General features: G+C 42.1%; 1 protein-coding gene across 2 annotated transcripts in view; it reads right to left on the bottom strand.

The window, feature by feature from the left end:
* The window catches only part of CDK14 (cyclin-dependent kinase 14), a 506,888-nt gene that overhangs the window by 475,590 nt on the left and 5,746 nt on the right, over positions 1–25,552 (bottom strand). For both annotated transcript variants that reach the window (XM_006779192.1, XM_015558314.1), the window contains exon 2: positions 23,258–23,289. In XM_006779192.1, the coding sequence (XP_006779255.1) occupies positions 23,258–23,289 (32 nt within the window). The remainder of the gene's footprint in view (positions 1–23,257; positions 23,290–25,552) is intronic.

The following is a 25,552-nucleotide window of genomic DNA, read 5'->3' as shown; positions in this document are numbered from 1 at the left end:
ACACACACACACACACACACACACCAGTATGTTAAAATACCATCCTCACAATGGGAAATGGTGCCGGGTCAGTTCATTTGGGAAGGAGGCTACGGATATGAAGCGAGCAAAGTAGCTGCAGCCATCTCCAATCTGGGCAGATTCCTCTCATTCCTGGCCCCGGAACAATCCCATCACTTAGGAAATCTGGACCTCTGCCAACGTGCCGCTTCTGCAGTCTGCTGGGGGATAGGGGGGTGGGGATGTCTGGGCAGCTGGCTTTTATCACAAAGCCTGCTCTCTTCGAAAAGCTCATAGTGAATTTCCTAGACATGATAGAAGACAGTATTTTCAGTGATTAATAGTACAAAAACGTCACATTTAAAAAATAAATGCTCGAGGTACAAAAGGCCAATAGCTACAGGAATGAAATCTGATGCAAATATTAAAAAATTATGTTCTAGTAGTATTTAAATTCCTTTCATTAGGCTTAACCTCAACAAGCATATAGAGGAGAGAAAAAAGCTAACATATTGAGAGCTTAATAGAGGTGTAAGGTACTTCCCTAGATTTATTATTATTACTAGAGGCCCGGTGCACAACCCGGCCTGTGCCCTCTCGCAGTCTAGGACCCCTCTGAGGATGACCACGTGCTGGCTTAGGCCCGCCCCCCGGGGGAGATTGGGCCTAAGCTGGCAGTCAGACATCACTCTGGCAGCCCGGGAGTCCTCGGGGGATGTCCACAGGCCTAAGCTGCAGTCGGACATCCTTAGTGCTGCTGAGGAGACAGGAGAGGCTCCCACCACAACCACTGTGCGGGCAGCCGTCAGCCTGGCTTGTGGCTGAGCAGAGCTCCCCCTGTGGGAGTGCACTGACCACCAGAGGGCAGCTCCTGCATTGAGCGTCTGCCCCCTGGTGGTCAGTGTGTGTCATAGTGACCAGTCATTCCGTTGTTCTGCTGTTAGGGTCAATTTGCATATTACTCTTTTATTATATAGGATAGAGGCCTGGTGCACGGGTCGGGGCCAGCTGGTTTGCCCTGAAGGGTGTCCCGGATCAGGGTGGGGGTCCCGCTGGGGTGCCTGGTCAGCCTGGGTGAGGGGCTGAGGGCCGTTTTCAGGCTGGCCACACCCCCTTCAGGAACGGGGGGTGTTTCTGGGGTACCTGGCCACCGCCCCCAGCCACCCAAGCTCCCAGTGGAGGCTGGTTGGAAGCAGGTATCTGGCATTTATTTATCTTCTATAATTGAAACTTTGTTGCATTGAGCAGAGCACACAGCTGCTGGCAGGAAGCTTGGCTTCCTCCATCGCCGGGGCAACCAAGCCCCCTGCTTGCTCCAGCTCCATGGCTGTGTGTGTGTGTGTGTGTGTATTGACTTCAGAGAAAGAGTTAAGGGAGAAAGAGAGAGAGAAAGGTTGATGTGAGAAAGAAACATCAATTGGTGCCTCCCATACACACCCCAACCGGGGATCAAACCCACACACTAGGTATGTGCCCTGACTGGGAATTGAACCCACATTTTAGTGTAAGGGACAACGCTCCAACCAACTGAGCCACCCGTCCAGGGCAATCTCCCCATTTCAAAATGCACTGGAGAGGTTCCGTACCACACAACCAAGAAGGGCTGGAGCCTGGACATGACTGCAGGTTGGTGACCCCAGGCAGTGAGCACCGTTACTCCCACCCAATACACGAAACTGCCTCCCAGCCTCCACTCTCCCAGGACGATTCGGAGACTCAGGAGGATTCAGAGACTGACTGTCCCTTGTACCAAAGCCACTAAATGGTGCAGCAGAAACCCAAATCCATATCTCACACTAAATTCTTCACACAAGCAGCTTCCTGCTATCACCAAACCTTTGCCCCAGTGTGTGATGCTGTCAAAAGTGTCTTATTTTCTCTTTATCCTCAAAGGGGATGGTTGCTAGCCGCTCTGCCCTTCTCCCCTCCTAGCCAAACCGCCAATATTCCTAGCGCAATCTGAGCTGCTGGCTCTTGAGGCATCGGAAGAATACAAAATAGGATTTATGCTCTTCCCAGCCATGGAAAATTAAGTGTCCGGGTCCATAAATCTGTCACAGAATATGAAAAAATACAATGCATTTGTCTGAATGGACACATTAGTGTGTGACTCAAATTACTTGTCAATAATGTTATAATACTAAAGAAATGACTCTCCTTTGGAACTTCACATTCCTGGGGCTTTTAGGTCACACACCTCCCGTTAGGTGATCCTGAACACAATGTCCTTAACCCCGGATTCTCTCAGGTGACGCAGAATGACAGAGTGAGGGTGGATGGCAGGAAATCTGGGATCCAGACCCGGCGGCGGCACTGTGCGGTCAGAAGACTGTGGCCTAAGGCACAGCTCTCACCTTCTCGGACTGCAATCTCCTCCCAAAACAGGGATGGAAACATCTCTCCGCCGCTTCCCCGGCTGCTGCAGGAATGTACTGAAACAACATGTGCCACTGTCTTGTCAACCCTGAAGCCCTGTACACATCTGCTGTGAATCTGCAGCGACACTGGTGCCTGATGTGAGCCGGCATGAGAAGGGGTGGCCGGACCCCTAAGGATGGCACAGGGAGACCGTAGAAATCCTCCCTCGATGTTAAGGCTCAGGGGCTGTGTTCATAAACGACAGGGAGAGGTGATACGCACCGCTTTAAATGAAAGGCTTGAGACCCACAATCGCCACAGTACTGCCATCCTAAGCAAATCTCCACGGGATGCCTGAGGTGCCTGAGGGTGCTTCAGGGACGCTTTCGCTGCTAGACCTTCCCATCAAGTGTGAGATGGGCGGAAATCTTACCTTAAAATCGGCATGAACAAGGCTTAAGGGGTTTACCTTCTGTTTAATTTTTTTTTTAAGAAAACAAGCCTAATACCTTAAAATCTAATGTTCAGGACACTCCCGATATTCCTTTTCAGATCCCCCCGCCCCGCCCCCGATTTCACATTATCAATATGCCAGTATCTGCTATCAAGCCTGCCAATGAGATGTGTGGATGGACAATAGCTCTTTAAAGAGAGGAGCAAAATAACTAAAGATCTTCAAATCCAACTATAGCAACAGCTGCCCCTCTCTTAAAATAAAAGATGCCTAATTACTGGTATTCACGTGGTCGGACTATACCCCCAGGGGTACAGATCCACTCTCCTTGGTCCGAGACAGAAATCCTCTGGAGCCATTTGACATCCTGTCCTGTGTAGTGACAGACCCGCACAGATGTCTCAGTTACGGCACAACACTCCCTGATTATAAACTCTACAAGGAAATATTTAAAGAAGACAAAGGGGGATGACAACATTTAAGATAAATAAATAAAAGAATCAGATGTGGTTTTTTTAAATTATAGTACCAGGAAGCCAGTGAGCTGATAAATGGTATGCTACTACATTAATAATGGAAACTATGAATATTCATTACACAATAGTCATAAATAAAAGGGAGGAAAACCAGAGAGTACAGATGGGCAAAAATTCAAAAAGCTTTTAAAAGGGGAAAAAGAGAAGAAGAAAGAAGAAAACAGACACAGCCTCAGATAATACTGCTTAAGTGAAGGTCCCTGGGTGGGAACTTTGATCTATGATAAGATGAGCCAGTAAAGAAGGAACTTCCTTACACAAAGGTAAATAAATAAACAATGTAAACTACCCCAAATGACAGGAAGAGCATTCAGTAAAAATAGAGTCAGGATAGCCTTTGCTAGGACATTTGGGATCAGAATACTGCATCTCCCAAACCATGAATAAGGTTAGTAGGTAGTGCCCCACCCTCCCACACTCTGGGCTCCCCACTCATTGTACATAAAAATACAATGCACTACAGTGTAATCTCTAATTTTCAATTTTTATGTCTATCTTGGGAATGAGCAGGAAAAACCAAAGATACAAATGGCATTAACCCCAAAGCAGATGCCCAGGAATCACAGCTTGTTTTCCCCCTGTTACGAGCTAGGGACTTCTGGGAAAGGTCACCACACTGGAGCCTCAGTTTTTCTACAAGATCATTTCAAGGAAAATACAGAAAACCCGTAAGCTCTACACAACCAAAAACACCACCACACAAATGGACGGTCACTTGGCAGTGTTTAAAAGTGTGCACAGCCCGGCCGGAGTGGCTCAGTGGTTGAGCATCAACCTATGATCCAGGAGGTCATGGTTCAATCCCCAGTCAGGGCATACGCCCGAGTTGCAGGCTCGATCCCCAGTGTGGGACCTACAGGAGGCAGCCAATCAATGATTCTCTCTCATCATTGATGTTTCCATCTCTCTCCCTCTTCCTCTCTGAAATCAATAAAAATATAAATTAAATAAAATGTGTGTACAGATTATTCTAATTTGTTTCCAAACTAGCAACAGAGGCGAAAGTCATGGGTGTTAAATTATTGACAAGGCACAACATCTGGCTGTACTTTTTAATTAGATAAGGAATCCTGAAGGCAAATGCCAGAGGATCGTTAGAACTGGAGTAAGCACCTACTCTAAGTAGGAAAATCAATTTGTTTGCAGCACCATCGTTTTGTTTCCCAATTAGTCCCACAGCCAAGGTCTACCCTAATACACACTTAGCATTAATGTGTAACTAAGTCACACAATTCAACAGTAAATGTAACTCAGTATCATTTAAATGCAAGGGACTTCAAACATTCTTTTAAAAGGCCAACAACCCAGCAAGCCCCTCCCAGCTGCTACTTTAGCTGTTGGGGTGGGGGGGCTATTTCACTAGCTCTGCGCTGGTTGCTTAACCTCTCTAAACCTCAGCTTCCCCATCTGTAAGAGTAGAAATAATAATGCCAACATTATTGGGAAGATTAACTACTGTACAAAAAAAAAAATTTAAGGATAAAGGGGGTCAACTATATGGCAACGGAAGACTAGACTTGGGGGTGGGGAGGGTCAATATATAGATGAGGTATTATAGAATTTTACACCAGAAACTCATATAATCTTATTGACCAATGTTGCCCAAATAAACTTTATTTTAAAAAGAGAAAAACAGCCAAAACCGGTTTGGCTCAGTGGATAGAGCGTCGGCCTGCGGACTGAAAGGTCCCAGGTTCGATTCCGGTCAAGGGCATGTACCTGGGTTGCGGGCACATCCCCAATGGGAGATGTGCAGGAGGCAGCTGATCGATGTCTCTCTCTCATCGATGTTTCTAACTCTCTATTTCTCTCCCTTCCTCTCTGTAAAAAATCAATAAAAATATATTTAAAAAAATAAAAATAAATAAATAAAAAATAAAAAGAGAAAAACATATTAGGGTGTTTTTTTTGTCTCATAATCAATAAATGATTGGTGAATTCCGATGGCATTCTAAAAAAGAGAGAGAAATAATCTTGTATCTAGATTATGGAAATAAAATAATTAAAAAAGCCCCACAAAAGTGTTGTTTGTTTAGTCTTTCGAGTGACATTTATTCAGCCCATATTAAGTGCAAAACACTGTGCTTAACAAATGAAACAGCCAACACCCACCCACCCTGCGGGCAAACCCCTCCAAGTGGACATTCCTCCTGCAAGATCCAGTCCACACACGGCTATGGCAGGGCCACTGTGCTGGGCGGGGTAGGGAGCAGTGGCAGGAGGAAACCTAAATTTGGACTTCAGAGCCTCAGTTACCCCACCTTTAAAACGGGGAGGTCCCTACAATTAGACCAATGGTGTCCCATGAGGAAGCTAGGCAGGCGCCATATAACCCGCAGCTCCTTCCCCGACAGATGTGAGGGCTCACGTGGACCGAAGGTTGACACAAACATCACTACGCAGGACACGGATGCCGTGAGAGGCACAACCAAGCCCTGAGTGCCTGCCATGTGCCAAGACCTGTTAAAGGATTTACAAGCATTATCTGGCTAATCTTCACAACAGGGCTGCCAGGTAGAGATTATGATCCTTGTTTGGACAGATATCCCAGCTGGAAAACAGGAGAACAGAGATCCCCAAGCTCACCGCCCTCCAGCAGAGGGAGCTCAGGGTGGAAAGCCCTGGACAGCACCCAGTCACAATTCCAAAGACAGCCAGGGCCAGCCAATCGCTCAAAAATAAAATAAACCTTAGAGAAAAATACCCAGCCCATCAACCACTACATCAATAATTCCTGTGACTCATCCACAAATCGGTGATGCTCACTGAACCCCAAAATGGTGGCACATGACCCACCAAAAGTTCATACACATTTTGCAGGTTTCTGACTGGACAAAAATATGATGTGCTAACTGCAACATCCGACAGGACACACTTGTAAGAGGCTGCAATTAGCAACATCTTTGTGCTTTCAGTACACAAGCAGTTAATATGCAGACTCTTAAGTGCAAAGGAATGTTGAGAAGATACTGAATAAAAAGCTCTGCATATATCTCTTTTTTAATAAGTCCTCAAAATAGCCTCCAAATAATTGAACTTAATCAACAGTTCTCTTACACAGATGATTTAAAAACTCACCAATGAAACTCACTACAATAAAATGTAGCCGAGGACTCTGGTCATTAGATACCTAAAAGTTGAAATAATCAACATTTTATGTTCATTAAAACTGTGTACATTGGAAAAATACTCATGTGAGAGCTAAAGAAAATAACAGCTTTAATTTAGAAAGTTACAAGCATCAAGAGAAAAAAACAACTGACAAATACAGGAAAAGGATAAAAATATTGTTTGCAAAAATGTATTTTTGTTTGCAGATCACATGATTACATACCTTGAAAACACACATTAAACCTTTGAAAAATGCTGAAACCAAGAGAGTCTAGTAAAATAGCAAAATACAAAATAAATATGTAAAAATCTGCCCTGGCCAGTGTGGCTCAGTTGTTTGAGCATCTTCCTATGCACCAAGAGGAGGTTACCAGTTTGATTCCTGGTGAAGGCACATGCCCAGGGCTCGATCCCCAGTAGGGAGCATGCAGGAGTCAACCAATCAATGCTTTTCTCTCTCTCACCAATGTTTCATTCTCTCTCTCCCTTCCCCTTCCTTTTTCTCTAAAAAATCAATAAAACCTTTTTTTTTAATCTATAGGAGCAGAAACAAAAATTGAATCTCATTCCTAGTCATTATTTTTTAATCCTTACCTGAGGATATGTTTTTATTGAATTTTTTTTTTGAGAGAGAGAGAGAGAAACATCAATGTGAGAGAGTAACATTGATCAGTTGCCTCGAGTAGGCACCCCAACTGGGGATCAAACCCACAACTTAGGTATGTGCCCTGACCAGGAATCAAACTCGCAACCTTTTGGTGTATGGGATGATGCTCCAACCAACTGTGCCCCCTGGCCAGGGCTAATTAGCATTATTTTTTAAAAGATGTCTCAAAATAACATGAATGACAAATGAAAAGGGGAACGTCACAAAGATTAAGAAAATTACAATGCTTTATGTAGAAATTTCTACTAAAAAAAAATTTGACTAGTGGGATATAACATGTTCATGCATAAAAAAACAACACTGTAAACTGAAAAGAATATTCTTTAAAAGGTATTGAAAATCTTTTTTTTATTGCTTAAAGTATTATTGAAAATCTTTTTACTAAATACAAAACTTTATTTTTATAAGCTCCCAATTTTTCTATCTCATCTGTATTTTTTATCTTTTCATTAATAACCAAGTGTTAAATTATATTGTTAAAATATAACAGTATCAGAATTACAATAAATAACTAAATTTCAAAAGTTTTCAAATGCAACCTGATTTGAGGCTGTATTGTAATCCCTGCTTTCTTAAATGCCTAAGTATGTATCAAATGAGTTATAAGAAATAGGTTTAACAAGAATGAGCAGTAAACACAGAGACACAGGAAAAAAGTGACTTAGTTTCACTTCTGTCCCTCCCTCTACTCTCAAGATAAATGTGATTGGAAGCAAAAATAATAATGATAGGTATTACACGCGTGATCAGCACATCATACTAGCCACTGGCCTCAAAGGTAAAACGCCCAAATAGAAGTAGAAACTGGCGAGAGGCTCCCACATGTAAGTCAAATGCTACTCAAACAAACAGCAGGAAGGGCTGGCAAATACATTCATTTTAAAAGTAAATATTAACCTAATGAGCTTGGTGACCAGAAAACTGATTCTGCTCTCTTGAGATTTTCACTTCCCTGCTCCTTGTCATCAAAAAGAAAAAGAGCCTGGCCAGGTGGCTCAGTTGATTGGAGCATCATCCATACACCAAAAAGGTTCCCAGTCATGCACATAACTAGGTTATGGGTTTGATCCCTAGTCAGGGGATGTACAGGAGGCAACCAATTGCTGTTTCTCTCTCACATATCTATCCCTCCCTCCCTCCCTTCCTTCCTTCCTTCCTTCCTTCCTTCTTTCCTTCCTTTCTCTCTCTCTCTCTCTCTCTCTCTCTCTCTCTCTCTCTCCTCTCTCTATCTCTCTCCCCCCCCCTTTCTCTCTCTCTTTCTCAAAATAAATAAACATATCCTCAGGTGAAGATAGATAAAATAAAAAGAAAAACCATTAAGAGGGCACAGATTCTCCTACTTCTGAGCCCAGCTGGTACTGGAAAATAATCTAAATTATGTCCTGAAATCTTCCCAACTCAACCGGAGGCAAAAGCATTAGACCAAGTAAGTCAGATGACACGCATGACAGAACGAGTCCCTGAAAGGCAGTGGGGACATCAAGTCCTTGCTTAGGGATCATGATTCCCTAATTGCAGAACAGGGCCCATCACTCCCAAGCATCAGCACCTCCTGCCGGTTCCTTTGCTCGGCTGCTTCCCAGGCCTGCACCAGGCGCCCAGGGAAGAGTCATGTCTGTCACGCAGAGGGATGGCAGGAGCGTCCAAAGGTCATACACAGCCTGGACCCACTGCCAGGCTGGGAGAAGGGGCACAGTGGCTGGCGCTGAACACAGTCCCCACCAAGACCAAACAGTTTCAGGAATAAAAGGGAAAGAACGCCCAAGGATACGGGAAGCCTGGGGAAGAGGAGAAAGAAAGAAAAAACAGGTCTGTTTTTCTCAACACAAACTTACCATTAAGAAGGCATGCAAAGCATTCACTGTCTCTCTCTGTGCCCACCTAAAACCTTTCTCTTTTCTTACTGAGATGTAGATATTTATAGTAAGTGCTTGCTTTGCTCAGGTGAGGCAGTTTACACCCATTGAAAGACCTTCCGACACTGTTTTCTGAACATGCCAGTAAAAACACATGCCCACATCACTCTCATAACATCTCCCAGCAAGCTGGGGATCCATGGTGCCTCATCCACTCGTTAACCTTCCATAACTTTCATTGTCTGCTGAATCCTAATGTCTCCATGGAAATTTGTATTAAACTATTACGACCAGAAGGAGGAAGCTTAAACCTTCAACAATTCCACCCAATCCCCACCCAAATACAGATCAAAACAGCAATGCAAGCAACATAAAGAGTAATTTAGAAGAGACCTCCTCAATCTCACACTATCACCAACCATGTTCTCTGCAGCAATTTATTTAAGCTCCCTGGACCTCGGTTTCCCCCGGTAAAATGGGTGGAACTTGGCTCAAAAATGGCATTGGAATCTACTGCAGGAATCTTTTATTTCACTTGCTCTTACGTCTCATTAAGAAAACCATTCGTCTATTAGAATTACTACCAAACATCAGTTGCATCTTTGTAAGAACTTTAGGTCTGTCCCCCGTCTATACACCACATATCACACATGCCGTGCCCGGGTGCTGTTTCTCCCTTCCCCTGGGAGCAGCCCAGTAAAATGCTACGCATACTCTGGAATCAAAGACTAGGTTGGAACCACAGATTAAACCCCTTTCTAGTTGAGGGACTGTGAGCAAGGCACAACTTCAAGGAACCTCAATGTCCCTATTATCCTTTTTAATTTCCTTTGTTCAGATATCTCCCCCATGCAGGAAACACATATGTTTTACAAAGCTCAGATCATACTCCTCTGCGTACAATGGCATCTTCACTTAATGCTGCAATTTTTACTTTATGCTTTTTTACTATTTTGTACATTTTCTGCAAAGAGCATTACTTTTCTTAGCAGCAAATATTAAAAGTATTCAGTGAAAATTACGTAACTGGTAAGAAGGAAAAATTCTGAACCTGAAAAAAGTCCAGCGTGATATGCCTACATTGCCTGGAAAAAAAAACTGTTTTCTCAAATTGAGAGAAATGCATACATAAAAAATATAATGAAGGAAGTAAATGGAATGCTGCAGATACTAAAAGTGAAACTGGTGTCATCCAATTACTGTCATTCATACAAGTTTTAAGATTTTTATCTTCTAATAACTGTAGAAAAATTAATGTAAAATGGAGCAGTATACCAAAGTACACGTTTATTTATCTTTTCCTTTTATGATGAAAGCACCTTTTCTTGCACATGTAACACACCATTTAGAAAAAGTAATGCAAACCTCTTGGGGAAAGTTCTGAGCTCAATTAAGGCATCTGGGGACAGGCCATATGTTATCAAGCGTTTTGCACACCTGAACCCCAATATCTAATGACCAAAGGATGCTCATTTATAGAACTAAATAGTCTGCCTTTTAAGAGAAGAGAAGCAAGCACTGCAGAAACTCTCCATCATGTTCACTTAAGACAATAGAAAGAAGCTATACAGCTGAGGATTTAAAATAAATGAGCACCTATAACACAAAAGAAGTCATTCACATCTCGAATGACTATTACTAACATAGAATTCTATCTTATCAATCTTATCTCTTCTTGACCTATAACTTTTAATTAATAACATTTTTATTAAAACTGAAAAAATAACCCTAAGCTATCCTTACTCATTTTTATATGTTGTGAAATAATGTCTACTTAGTCCTGGTTTAAAAAATTTTTTATCACTGTTTTAGTTTTTCTTTTGGCTAAAATATCTTGAAAATTAATGTGATGTCAAGAAATATACAGCTGTAGAACTAGGGCTATATTTTCTAATCCAAAATTCAGGATGCATGATCTGAAATCAAGAGCTGTTCAAAAAAAAGTCAGACTGGATGTGACTGTACCAATATCCATCTTCCACCCCTTTTAGTTCAGTTATAGATATTTTAGATGAATGGCTATCAATCATTTTTATCATCAAAATGCACTTCTGGGATTGGCACACTCAAAGATAACCGTGGTAACTGCAGCAGCAGCATTTTTAAGGTGTGACTTAGGGTAGGGGGAAGTGAAGAAGCCCACACCAAAATCTTCAGGGAGCATTTAGAAAACTCTCGCCCTCTAAGCCCATCAATGTTTACAAAACTGGTGCCATCTCTTTTTTCAAAACTCTTTAAAACAGACGAAATAATGCTCTGAGGTAACTAAGTTATAGGCATAGCCCAGCCTTAAAGCAAGAGACAGGCTAGAGGAACATATTTCAGTTTGTTTCCACCAAGATATATGTCATGGGTGATAATTTCCTACTTGGCACATTCCTTTTGGGCAAACTCTGGAATATGCCAAATGCCTGGTACTCTAACTGCAACTCAGCCCCTTTCTTCCCCATACAAGAAAATACATCAAAACACAACTGAGAGACTGACATCAATCTGCTCTACAATTTTTTAAGGAAATTATTTGCATACTTCAACATGTCAACAGAGTTGGAAGAATGTGTTTGAGGTCAACTAGACTAGAATAGTAATTCCCTGATGCAAAGATACCTTCTAGAATCACACTTGGCAGACATCTCACATGAGAGAGTCCATAGGTTGAGAGAACACAAATGAGCGTATGGCGCTGGCAACTGTAGGGCTCCCCAGAGTCTCTGTCCAATTTCAAGTACAATTTCAGTACGTATAAGTGAGATTGGCCGGCTGCAAAAAAAGTTTATCAGTGAAAAGTCAAACAAGTACTCTACCTGACACAGTATCAGCTGAGTATACGATTACATGTTGAAACAATTTTGTATTTTAACTGGTTATAAGAGCCTTAAAATTTTCCCCACACATTTCTTACCCATGCATATAAGATTTAAATTTAAAATTTAATGAGTAGCTAGCTATTTAAAATGACTTACACATAAAAACTATTAATCTCATGTTTAAAAATGAGTACACAATGTTGCATTATAAGACACTGTAGTAAAGAGTACTCCATATATTGAAACAATTTTTTTAATGTTTAAATAAAATCTCCAAGCTCATATGCTTAAACAAAAGGAATGGGAAGGAAAAGAAAGGGAAGGGAAGGGAAGAAGGAAAGGACAGAGCAGGACAGGAAGAAAGGAGGGAAGCAGGAAGAAAAAAAAAGAAAATTTAAAAACTAAAAAATAAATTGAAAATACAGACCATGACTTCCAGTCCTCAAAAAACTCTGACATGGTGAGCACACAATAGAGGACACAGGTGCTGTTATTATCAAGTTGTGCACCCGAAGTGTACAGTTATTAACCAAAGTGTATAGTTATTAATGTTATCTGGATAAATTTAATTTGTAACAAGGAAGAAAATCATTTGATCATAAAAAGTAAATAAAGACACTCGTTTGACCTTAATTTTTTTTTAAAAAAAAAGGCTGATCTCTGATGGCTGAAGGTTTCTGGCCAAGGTAAACATGGTTCTCACCTCCTTCCACAACCACATCAAAAATACAACTAAACTACAGAGCAACCATCAGTCAGAACAACCTGAAATCTGGCTGCACGGAAGTCCTACAACTAGGGGATTAAAGAAGAAGTCACATCGAGACTGGTAAGAGGGGCAGAGCCTCAGAATGGGCTGGGCTGGCATCCATGTGATTACCTGAGACCCACCAACTTGCAGGCACACCCAAGCTGTTTCCAGTGGCTTTTTCATACAAATGGCCTGTCTAGGCTCATGTTTCAGACTTTCCTAAAATCTCTCAAACAAGCAGCATCTTGCCTCAGCATGCCCTATACGTCTTACCAAGTGGTCCCAGGCCCGGCACCAGCAGCAGCCATCTGCAGCTTGCTTTCTAGCCTATGCCAGGTGGCCCAGGACAGAACATAAGTGGTAGCTGACCTTGGCATGCCCCTCCTGGGAGGTCCCAGGGCCAGTGTACCAACTGGACAATTTCAGAACATGTTGAAGCACTCCCCAACCACCTCCAGAAGGGACATACTCAAAGGGTGCACTCAGCAGGCACCAGAGCCCCAGTGAACTAAGTCCTGCTCTGTGGGGTGGGCCCCTGCACAGCTGACGCACTACAGCAGTCACAGCCAATCCTTACTGGTACAGCCTATTAGCCTGGGGCCCACCAGGCCCCCACTAATGTGCCAACAGCAATCAAGGCTCAAGTACAAGAGGAGGGTGTACACTGCCCACATGGGGGAAGAGGGTACACCTGGAGTGCCCGCCTCAAGTGACTGGGGAGGCTGTGCCACTGGACCTTACAGGACACCTATTACATAAGGTCGCTCTCCCAAGCCTGGGAGACACAGCAGCTCTACCTTATACATAGACACAAACTCAGGAAAACAGCCAAAATGAGGAAACAAAGAAACATGTCTGAAATGAAAGAACAGAACAAAACTCGAGAAAAAGAGCTAAACAAAATGGAGACAAGCAATCTACTAGAAGATGCAGAGTTAAAGACACTGGTTAAAATGATGCTTGATAAACTTAAGGGAAAAGCAAATAAACTTAAAGACAACTTCAACAGCATAAAAAAGGACATAGAAACCATAAATGAAAGAGAAAGAAAGCTAAGAATCAAAACAGCGATTTGTAATATAAGGAAGCAAAAAATACCTAATCAGAAAAACAAAAAGAAAAAAGAACCCCCCAAATGAGGATAATGTTGTATGAGCCTCTGGGACAACCTCAAGCGTACCAACATTCGCATCTTCGGGGAGCCAGAAGGAGAAGAGAGAGAGCAAGAAATTGAAAACCTATTGGAAGGAAGGAAAGGAGGGAGGGAGGGAGGGAAGCTTCCCTAACCTGGTGAAGGAAATAGACATGCAAATCCTTGTCAAGCAATCCCAGAGAGTTCAAAACAAGAGGAACCCAAAGAGTCCCACACAAGACACATCATAATTAAAATGCAAAAGGTTAGGCACTCCTGGCGCCAGGAAGACTATCACCATGAAGTTCAACCCCTTCGTGACCTCGGACCGCAGCAAAAACCACAAACACCACTTCAATGCCTCCTCGCACACACACACTGCAAGATCATGTCCTCCCCACTCCAAGGAGCTTTGGCAGAAGTACAACATCCACTCCATGCCCATTCGAAAGGACGATGAGGCCAGGTGGTTCAAGGACATTACAAGGGTCAGCAAATCGGCAAGGCAGTACAGGTGTACAGGTGTACAGGTGTACAGGTGTACAGAAAGAAATGTCATCTACGTCGAGCGGGGTCAGCGTGAGAAGGCTAATGCACACCCGTCCTCCTGGGCATTCACCTGAGCAAGGTGGTTATCAACAGGCTACCACTGGACAAAGATCGTAAAGAAATTCTTGAACGCAAAGCCAAATCTCAACAAGTTGGAAAAGAGAAAGGCAAATATAAGGAAGAAGTTGTTGAGAAAATGCAGGAATAAATATAACTTGTTCTGCAAGCATGGTTTGGCTGTATAGGTTTTTAGCCTGGTGTGTATTCCTTTGAAACTTGTCAAGATGTCTCTGGAATATTTCTTCCCTTCCTGGTTTGGTATTAATATGTGGCTCTATAAATCTATTGTTGCTGTTTTGGTTAATTTTATGAAAAAACATTAGAAATGTTTCTTTAAAAATATGCAAAAGGTTAAAGACAAAAAAAATCTTAAAAGCAGCAAGAGAAAAGTAGTTAGTTCCCTACAAGGGAGCTCCCATAAGTGCTGATTTCTCAACAGAAACTTTGCAGGCCAGAAAGGAGTGGCAAGAATTATGCAAAGTGATGAAAAGCAAGGATCCATGACTAAGATTACTCTACCAGCAGAGCTATCTTTAAATTGGAAGAACATTTAAAGAGCTACCCAGACAAAAAAAAAAAAAGCTGAAAAAATTTATTACCAAATATTGCATGAAATGTTAGTCTTCTTTATAAAAAAGAGGAAAAAAATTTAAATTATCAAAAATATGAAAAAATGGCAATAAATACATACCTATGAACAATTAAATCTAAAAAACAAAATAAATAAGCAAGCAGAACAGAAACAGACATATACATACTGAGAACATTTGAATGGTTGCCAGATGGGAGGAGTGTTGGAGAATGGGTGAAAAAGGTGAAGGGATTAAGTACAAATTGGTAGTAACAGAATAGTCATAATATAATCAATAGTCTAATAACTATGTATGGTGTCAGATTTATAAGTTACCTGAAACCAATAAAATATTGTATGTCAACTGTATTTGAAAAAAAAAATGATTACCAACCCCTCCCCCCCCAAAAAACCTGACCCTTTATTTAGCCGATTGCAATTATCATTATAGTTCCTAGCATAAGAGCTATCTCAAATACAACCAAGCAATTTGAGGATCTGTAGATTATAAATAAGTGGCTCAAATTTCAGTCAGAAGGAAAATGGGTGTATTGGACTCCCTGTAGCTGGGCCCATTTTGTACTTGTTGACGGAAATCATAAGTGCCTCAGCTCTATGAAGAGACTTCCCACACCAAAGGTCAGCTTTCTGCAAATGGATTCAAACATGCGATCAAAGCTCTGCCCCAAAGGGAACACCAGCCACCTTCCTACAGGCGAATGGGCCTGTCGCCGGGATGCGCGGTGCTCCGGGAGGGAAAACAGACACTATTCATGCCTTCCACTTCTGCAACATTCTGTCTTTTGGGAATTAAGGAAGATGAAAGTGACTAATTCTCCCAAATGTCATACATTTTGCATTTTGTGACATGAACTTCCTCTCTGAATCTTTACGGCACTACCCAGACATTCTAGGCACTGTCTGGGACTAGACATAATTATGGCAATTATGCCTACCATAATTAGGGAGATGGCAAATGTGATCGAACTGAAGGAAACACTGAAGCACAGAAAGTTTCAAGCCTCCGAAAATTTCAACTACATTTCCAATGAGAGAATTAAGGAGGAAGTCAAGTTCTCTTTCAGTCAGTCACCCAAAATGTTGAATTTGAAACATAAGGACTTACTGGCATAATGAGAACAATCTGTAAATTTCTAGACATCTTACATGGGATCGGTCATATCTTCCAGGGCTAGTAGACATGGACCATGGTGAAAATAAAATAGGATATACAGTCATATAAAATCTTACTCTAAAGAGTAACACTGTATCTATGCCCAGGCCCCACACCACAAGATAATAGGAACTGGTCCACCTATAAATGTCAGTGGATAAATTCTCTGAACCTGGCTAGACTGAGAGTCAGGTTGAGAGCATGTCCAGAGTCTCACATAGACCAGACATCAATAAACCCCTGATGCACAAATCTCTGAAGTGAAGTGAAGGAAGTATCATGACAAGAAAAACATTTTGGGAAGAGTAACAGATGGAACCATGAGTGACGTCAATTAAGAGGTTATTGGGATAAAATAGGTAAAAGAGATAAAGTCTTGAACTGAGGTCATGGGAGCTTGAATGACAATGAAGACATTGAAGTCGGAAATGACTGTTTGATAAGGTGGAAAGAGGGGCAAAAGATAGATCATGAGAGGCCTTGAAAGCCAAGCTAGGAGTGTGGGCTTGAATCTGTAGCTGACAGGAAGCTTTTACTAAAGTATTCGGCTCTTCGGCGGGTGAAGAGCCTGGTGTGTATTTCCTATCTGTCATTCAGCTGGAACTGAAGGCAGGGAAGCCAGTGAGGCCACGGCAAGTCCAGGCAGGACAGGATGAGGCTGAACGTGCACCTCGGCGGTGGGAATGGAGATGGGACAGGGGACAAGGGCCCGTGCCTGGGTTTCGGGCTCGGGGGGATGGTGTCAGGTTTTCGCCTTGGAAAACCATGTGGCTGTTACAGCCAGTCACTGAGATAGGAAAGAGAACGGATGCAGGTTGAGGGAAAATAAGAATCAGTAACATTTTGTAAGTGCTGAGACTGAGGTGACCTTGAAAGGCAGAGGCAGAAGCGGGCAGCTGGACCCCATGGTGTGGCGTTCAGAAAGCTGAGTCAGCCGCACTGAGGTGAGTATAATATTATGAGGCAGCCAGAAGCAAGGGAAGGGCAAACCCCTCAAGGGGGGTGGAGGGAGAGGCATGAAAACATGACCACAGAGGACGGAGGGTTTCCGGTATGATGAAAGAGATTGGGGAACTTCACCACGCTCAGGGCCTATGGTGTAACACCTAGACATCAAGGAAGAAACAGAAAACATAGATAAGAAAGACTCAGTGATACAGTGTCTGGCATGGAAGGGAGAGGAAGGAATCAAGAGGAGAGGAGGAACTAGCCTAGCACGGAAAAGACAACCGTCCTCCAAGATGGGGTGGGGGTGGGAAGTAAGATTGGAGCAAAGGAAGGTACACGCGTGGGCCAGGTGCTGATGCCCAATAGCGTGAAGTGTTGTAAGAAGCTGGAGGGAGTTACAAGTTGAACTTTTTCCACCAAAAAATTCCTATGTTGAAGTCCTTTAACCCCCAGGGCTTTTGAACGTGATCTCATTTAGAAGCAGGGCCCTTGTCAGATGTAACTGGTTAAATTAAGATGCGGTCCTACTGGAGCAAAGTGGGCCCCGAATGCAGTGTGACTGCTGTCCCTATAAAAAGGGGAAACATGAAATTGAGGGAAGACGACGTGAAGAAGCCAGGGAGAAGGTGGCCATCCGCACGGTAAGGAAAGGGGCTTGGAATGCATCCTTCCCTCACAGACCTCGGAAGAAACCAGCCCTGCCGACACTGATTTCAGACTTCTGGTCTCCGAACGGTGAGACACCCCATTCCCATCGTTTTAGGCCACCGGTTTGTAGTGAATTTCTATGGCAACTCTAGCAAACTAATACAGAGGGAAAGTCATCTCCGTCAAGGAAGGAGGGTTGCCAGGAGGTTTGGGGCGAGTGGAAAGGTTTCAGCAGAAACAAGCCAGCCACACAGTGTGCACAGCTGCCTCAGGGTCCAGCTGAGGCTGGAGACGAGAAATGTACTTGTGCTGTGGTGTGACTTCCCCCAGCAGCTCTTGGCAAGAAAGGAAAAGACGCCAGTTCAAAATCAAGGGCTGGCAGAGTCTGTCACAAGCAACGTACAAAGGGGCCAGGCTATGGAGGATACTGGCAAGAGAGTGATGTGCCCTAAATGAACAGGGAAGCAGGGATGGGCTGTGGGCTGGAGAAATAGGACAGCGCAAGCAAAGGAGGGGTTACCTGGAACCTGGAAGCCACTGACGAAGGAGAGACAGAGGGAGTGCAGCAGGAGTGAGGGGGCTAGGAAGGGAAGGTTATTACTGGGATTTATTATTTTTAAATATTTTTTTTAATTCAAAGAGGAAGGGAGAGGGAGAGGTAGAAACATCAATGATGAGAGAGAATCACCGATCAGCTGCCTCCTACACACCCTACACTGGGGATCGAGCCCACAACCTGGTTCATCAGTCGACGCTCAACCACTGTGCCATGCTGGCCAGGATGGGATTTATTACTTTAGATGAGAAAGTCAGGGAAGTCTGAAGTGAGACCCTTGTATACAATGCATACATCATTCACACAGACCCTGAGGCCTCCAATGATGATGGTTGGGGTGAGAAAAGACTGCAACAACTTCCACTACCCTCAATGGATGGAAAAGAATGACCAGGAATATCCCCAAATTGTATCTGTACCTAACCCCTGGACTCTAGTTCTCATAAAAATCACCGCCACATTTATCATTGCAGGTCGGTGTTATAGTTACATCGTTATACAAAATAGCCAAGAGGGGCATGGACTAGAAGCTGAAATCAATGGATACTGCCCCCATCCATCTCACAGAACGATCACATTCAGCAGACAGGAAGCAAGTTAACCTAGAAGAAGGTACTTGAAGAAGTTACAGTTCAAATGTAAAAATGTGAAGGTATTTAGCAGGCTTTGTACACACTTTTCTAGCATATAAAAAATAAAATAGCTAGGAAAGAGAAAAATGTGTTGGCAGTCCCTTATACTTCGCAAACATGAAATAACTGAGCAGAGTGAAGAACAATTAGAAAAATTCATAAGTGGCCACCTTTTTTTTTTCCAAACAAATAAGTGCTTAACTATCTGGATCATATACCATAAACAAATAAAACTCTTCACATTTAAAGGGTTTATTTGAGTCACTAAAATTTCTGTATTTCTCCCCAAAGAGCCAAGCATAGTCAACACTTTGTTCTGACAACTTATCTGAGCTAAAGTAACCGAGGCATGAAGCAGAACTAAAACTATACGGATTAAACTCAATTTATGCACAAGAACCATTCATGAATTGCTGTGGCTTTCGACTTTTCCAACTCTTTCTATACACATCTATGTATACTTAATTGGAACTTTTGCTCCCAAAGTTCAAAAGGTTTTCTGTGTGGTGATTTTACACTGGGGCAGATTAACTATATTTCTGACCTTTTACATTTTAGGTATTATTATTATTATTATTATTATTTTTAAAACAAATAAAATTTTAAAAAATAAGATTCAAAACTTTACCAGAAGTCATAGGATAGCTATTGTTAACTGCCCCAGGAAGAATGGACCCACTCAGGGGACATGCCATGCCATTTATTGGGGGCCAAAGGTGAGAAAGGAACTTGGAAAGTTCTGTAATAGTATCACAGTTATGAAGTTGCCACTTACTGGCTCCCATCACAATGTCACCAAAAACACTGTATCCACTTAAAACTATGACACAAAATAGCAATGTTCTTTCATGCTTCAATGGGGCTTAACCATTTGTTTCTCCAGCAATTATTTATCTGGCCCCTTCATTTTGGCCATGTACTGTGTCAAACACTGAGGCTCCAAAGATCAAAAAGTTCGGGGGCGGAGGGGGGAGTTTTATGGGGGAAAAAACAACAAAAGAATAAACTAAAACCGATAAAATTTTACTTGGGATATCCTTATAAATGATTCATCTGTCTATATCAAATGTGCAGATTTAACCCACAGAACATAAAATGCTTCATATTTTAATCAGGACCCAGATGCACAATGAATTCAGAGCAAAATGATCATCCTTAGAACATCTTCTCTCCAAATATGATGGCTTCAAGAAAATTCCCTTTTCCAACAAAACTACCTACCAATGTACCATCTGAGGCCCTCAATACTTAATTTCCGAAGTGACTCTCATTTTCTCTCTACATCAAGCATTAGAAGGTGGTTTCTGAATAAATTCCAGGCTGGTTATGAAAATTAATAAATTCCAGTCAGAGTATTGCAGCCTATTTAAGAACAAGTAAATAAGTATATTTTTCAAATAGATCTATATTTTTTCCTTCTCCATTCAAGGTCAAACATGTACACACCCTAGAAAAATCCTCTATGTAAACCAAGGAGTTGCAACTCGACTCCAGCTCCAGGCATTCTGTAGGAGGCCACAGAGCGGAGGAGCTCCGGCTCAGAAATGCCGAGAGGGAGAAAAGCTGCCACACCCCAATGCCTATCTGCCTGGTAAGATGCTGACCCAGCCCCGGCTTTTAAGATTCAAATCATAAGATCACAAAGCAAGTTCCAGAAAACTTCATGCACTATAATCTGAAGATGGCCTGAGAAGTCACTGACTTCCGGTTTATATAATCACAGATCTGGGGCTCTTTTCTGATCTTGGTAAAATTGTAATTTTACGTTGACTGTTACGTAGAATTCTATCATACATTTAAACATAAGAAAGCAACCTGAAGGTGACAGTCTAACTGATTGGTTTTACAAATGAGAAATTGAGCTCTGGGTAAATTAAATGACTTGCCCGCTAGGTAGGAACTGGCAAATGACAATTCGCATCGTCTGACACTCAGTTCAACACTTGCTCTCCTTATTGGCAACAGATATTGACTCTTATTCAGTAGTTAGTTATTGGCTGTTAACCATGTGCAAGACTCCCCGAGGAATCACAAAGCTGAATGCAGTCATCCTCGGACCGACCTGGAATGACCTGGAATGACCTGCAATGTAGTAGGTTTTAGGCAATCGTTTTAGTCTTAATGAATATGCAAATCATCACGCAAAAGCTTATATGAAATTCTAGTGGAATATCTGAAATAACTCTCCTCATAGCTCTAATTCTTAATTTCAAACTAAATCAACCTTGTAGCCTGCTTCCCAACCCCAACTACAGAAGTGGATGTCATGGTGAGAGCATCAGTGAGGAGGAGGAAGAGGAGGAAGAGGAGGAGGAGGAGGAAGAAAAAGACAAGGACAACGATAATACCAATAATGAGACATTTCCTATGTGCCCATCACTGTTCTGGAATCTTGATCCTTAGCTGATTTAATCCTCACAATTTTGTAAAAGCCTTGGAAAGAGTCAACCAAGTGCTCTTGAGAAGGTGGCTGAGTTAGGGTTTCCTTATACCCAGGCAGCCTTTACGAGTGCTGCCTCCCAGGCTGCTGACGTGGGTCTTCCCCTGATTAACTGGAAACCCCAGTTTCTCCATCTGTGAAATGATGATGTGGGCCACGTACCCTCCAACGTCTCTTCCAGGGGTAGCATTCTGAGATCTACTTGTCGGAGGTATTAACCAATCTCTTGCGGCACCGAGGAAGGAAAACACTTTGTACAAACTGAGGATAATTTTTCCCAAATTACAAAATCCAGACTTTGTGCAGAGGTTTTGGAGTAATGGAGGGTGGGTAGTTAGTGGAGGTCTGTTATATACATCCTTAACTTTCATCTAGGCTCCAGCCTTAGCTTATTTTGAAAGCCACATGTCACAGCCGCATGGCAACGTAACAGATAATCATTAACAATGGCATTTAAACAAGAGGGGGTTTACATGGCTAATGATGATTAGTAGTCACGTGTAAAAATATAGGAGAGTAACATGTGTGGTCCAGGTGAGAAGGAAAAGAGCCAGCTGTAATATGTGGGCTGTGGTTTTCCGCTTGTTTCTTAACACGAGGAAAGAAGCAAGAAGAACTTTCAACAGTGGTTGCAACTGGCTAATAGGATCTGGGAGACTTTGCTTGCTCCTTTTTCTGATTTTTCTTTTTGAGGAGAGCTCACCTTACCTCCCCAATTAGAGGGGAGGCTTTTCTTTATAAAGAGAAAAAAGGTGCCCAATATTCTCACACTGATTTCTTCTGAGAAAGAAGAAAATACTCTCCTACAAACATCTCAGTCACCCTGCTGACATTCCAGAAATGCCGGTTTAGAGAACATCATGATTACTACTGCGGACGGACGGGGAAGAGAAGATTCCTCTCCTGCCTCAGGTCTAGGGGAACTAAGTGTTCGAGGATGTTTCAGGAAGGCTGGCAGGGGAAGTGGCTTTGGAGTCCAGGAACACAGCTCTGCAGAGCTGGGCCCAGGAAAAAGAACAGGTGCAGCCCACGAAGCAGCCGACCGTGAGAGCCAAATGACGCCGGCCGCATCCAGAAATCCTGGTCTGGAGCAGGTTCTCCCTGAGCCGTCCTGCCCGGCGCCTCCCCGGCCACGTGGCCAAGAGGACTTGCCAGGCTCACAATGTCCTTTCCTCTCTGAAGCCCGAGAGCAGAGGGTGACAGGTAACATCTTTCACGGGATCTGCCGCGGTGAACCACACCAAACAAATCTAGGCTTTCGTTAGCCTTCAGGATAAGCCCATCATACAGACACATCTGTGTTCATAGAAAAACATGTAATATGTATATACGTATACACATGTGGCCCAGTTCACAACACAGATCAAGTGCCGTGGCTTGGGATGGCAACAATGAAACACCACTTCATAGCACTCTTGAGAACGTTTTGAAAACACATTATTTCTCCGGTGATCCCCACTCATACAGGAAAAAGCTCAGGAAAAATCACATTCAGAACGCTATTAGTTACCTCTGCCTGACTCAACCAGGCTCTTCTGCTGCGGCAGGTAGAGAAAGACGGGTCTGAGACACAAAGAACAGGAAAACTAGAACGGGAAAAGTCAGCTCGTCCTCTGGGAGTCTGACAGACAATACGTGGCGTCAACATGGCATCGCACCCTGATCCAGAGGAGGTGTGCGAGGGCGCGGCGGTGCCCAGCAGCTCCAGGCTGGCCCCGGGCATGCCCAGCACACGGGGCTGGGCCAGCACTACCACCAGCAAGGCAGCACCACCAAGGCCTGCGGGGGCCTTCCGCGTGTTTGTTAATTTAAAAAGACATATTTTTGTTCACTCGTTCAACTGATTTAAAATTGACAAATAATACAGTGTAACTAAAGAGATATCACCTCCTGTTGGTTTCTTTTTTAAGGCTTTTTTTTCTGTTTCTAAGTGTGAAGTTGGCACCTATTGACTTTACTTGGCAGTAATTAAATACATCTAACATTAGATAAAGAAATTTAACCTACCTCATCAAAGGTGGTGTCGTCTTTCTTCAAAGCTATAAAATAAAAAAAGGAAACAGTTATTGTGAAACATCTCAAAAAAGAGGCCAAGTATCTAAGTTCTAGAAAACAGAGAAAAATACCAAAGCAGTATGGTGTTTTCATTTCAGAAAGTAAAACTGTACCCCAACCTGAATAACAATGTTACGATACAAAGAGGAAAACTGCAAATGGGAGAGAGAATTGCACAGCATGCATCTTTGTGAACACTCTCATACATATGTAAATGAGACTGTCCTCCCAAGTATGGAAAAGAAGTATGCATATCCTTCCCCTACTTCTTCTGTTGTAGGAAAATGTTTAAATGAAAGTATGAAAAAAAAAAATCAAAGAGTAAGATTAAAGAAATTTCCCCTTAAACTTCTGGGTTTTAAGCATATATATTTACGCATGGTTTAGGGACCTCCCAGACCAACTGTTAGGATGACACCCACTCTTCACAGGGCCCTGAATGAAATTGTCATACTGATAAAAATTTAAGTATGGTGATGAAAGACCAAACACGTACAATAAGCACTGCAGCTACATAATTCAAACATTTCAACATGAGAAACTGTATAACAAACATCAACAAAGGAAACAATGCGTTCAGAATATTTATAGGAACTAGTGAATACCTGAAATTTATTTTAAATATATATATATATATATATATATATATATATATGTGGGAGAGAGAGAAAAAAACATCAGTGATGAGAGAGAAACATTGATTGGCATGGCTTCAGAACTGAAAAAGAGAAAGAGAAGTATAGTTGGCGAACACCTCCGTTCCTTTAATCCTACAATTACTTAGAATGTTTCATATTAAGGTAATGCAGAATGTAGCTAATTTAAATGAAACCACCCATTGGAGAGATGGTTCAAATTTATAGAACTGTGCATAGGCGTTTACTGGTCTACACTGGATAGTTCTCCAGCTAGAAATACTTGGGGAGCTCTTAACTGGAAAGCCATGTTCAGACAAAAGCAATGGAAAGCAAATTATTTTGGCAATTAAGCTCCGAGAGAAGCTTAAGTTTATATCAGCTGAAGTTATCATATCAAAGCTTACATGGTACAGTCTAGCAATATTAAAAAGATTACTTTTCTGTTTCATACTAAAAAGTTGTCTCTTTAAAACTTCAGTAAGTATGTGGTTATGGTGGTGCCATTAACGGGGATGAGGGCAGGTTAAGGGAGATAAAATGTTTCTGAAAGTTTAATTCTTAGCCTTCCCCTTTTGCCTAAGAAACTGATCTGGAATAGATTCCTCTACTTCCTTTAATTTTGAACAATTTCTTCTGAATGGAAAATTAAAAGAAAAGTCCTATTGTCCCCGTCTCAAATGGCTTCTCTCACATTCAATTACACATATTTTATTATGTATTTTGTTAAATTTACATGAAATCTCAAATAACCTATTTTGATCGAAATACATATACAAGATCCTAGGTGTTCTTGATAGCTGGGGTTAGTTCTGAATGGTTAAATTTTAACTTAGAATGTAAAACTTCTCATCTAGAAGGCTTTCCTTAAATACCAGTCAACAATGTTACTAGACTATGCCCCTCACTCCCTCAACCCAAAGCATGTCCTTTAATTAACATACATGACTAGTGATTTTGTTATAAAATATTAGTGACCTACATAAATTAAATGTAGACAAATGGTTTCATCTAAAAAAAATATTTGGAATAGAAATGATTAGCTCATTGATTTCAAATACAAAGTCAACTACTGTCCAGCCTCAGACCTAGCACATTTAACAAAGATTAATGGAAATCATTTTGAGGCTGCCATACAAGATACAAACAGCAGCAAGCTTACAATTCACAGTACAAATTTTTAAATGTATTTATTTTGGACATGATAAAAGTTCTGGAAATTTAGCCATGGTTTTTCTTAAGCAAAGCATCCAATAAGAACTAGAGTTGAGCCCAGCTGGTGTGGCTCAGTGGTTGAGCGCTGACCCATGAACCAAGAGGTCACGAGTTCAATTCCTGGTCAGGGCACATTCCAGCATTGCAGGCTTCATCCCCAGTAGAAGGTGTGCAGAAGGCAGCTAATAAATGATATTTCTCTCTCATTAATGTTTCTATCTCTCTTCCTTCCTGTCTCTAAAAATCAACAAAAATATATTTTTTAAAAATAATTAGAATTGATACTATCCCTTAGAGAATTGCAAATATGAAATGAAGACCCTGAAGTTGAGAGATGAAGAAAGCAGAAAATCAGAATTCTTCAACACCCAGTGTGGACTATTTCCTTCTTGTGCCC

Source organism: Myotis davidii, unplaced genomic scaffold, assembly GCF_000327345.1.
Source record: "Myotis davidii unplaced genomic scaffold, ASM32734v1 scaffold187, whole genome shotgun sequence".
Taxonomy (NCBI): domain Eukaryota; kingdom Metazoa; phylum Chordata; class Mammalia; order Chiroptera; family Vespertilionidae; genus Myotis; species Myotis davidii.
This window is presented reverse-complemented; position numbering and strand designations above follow the sequence as displayed.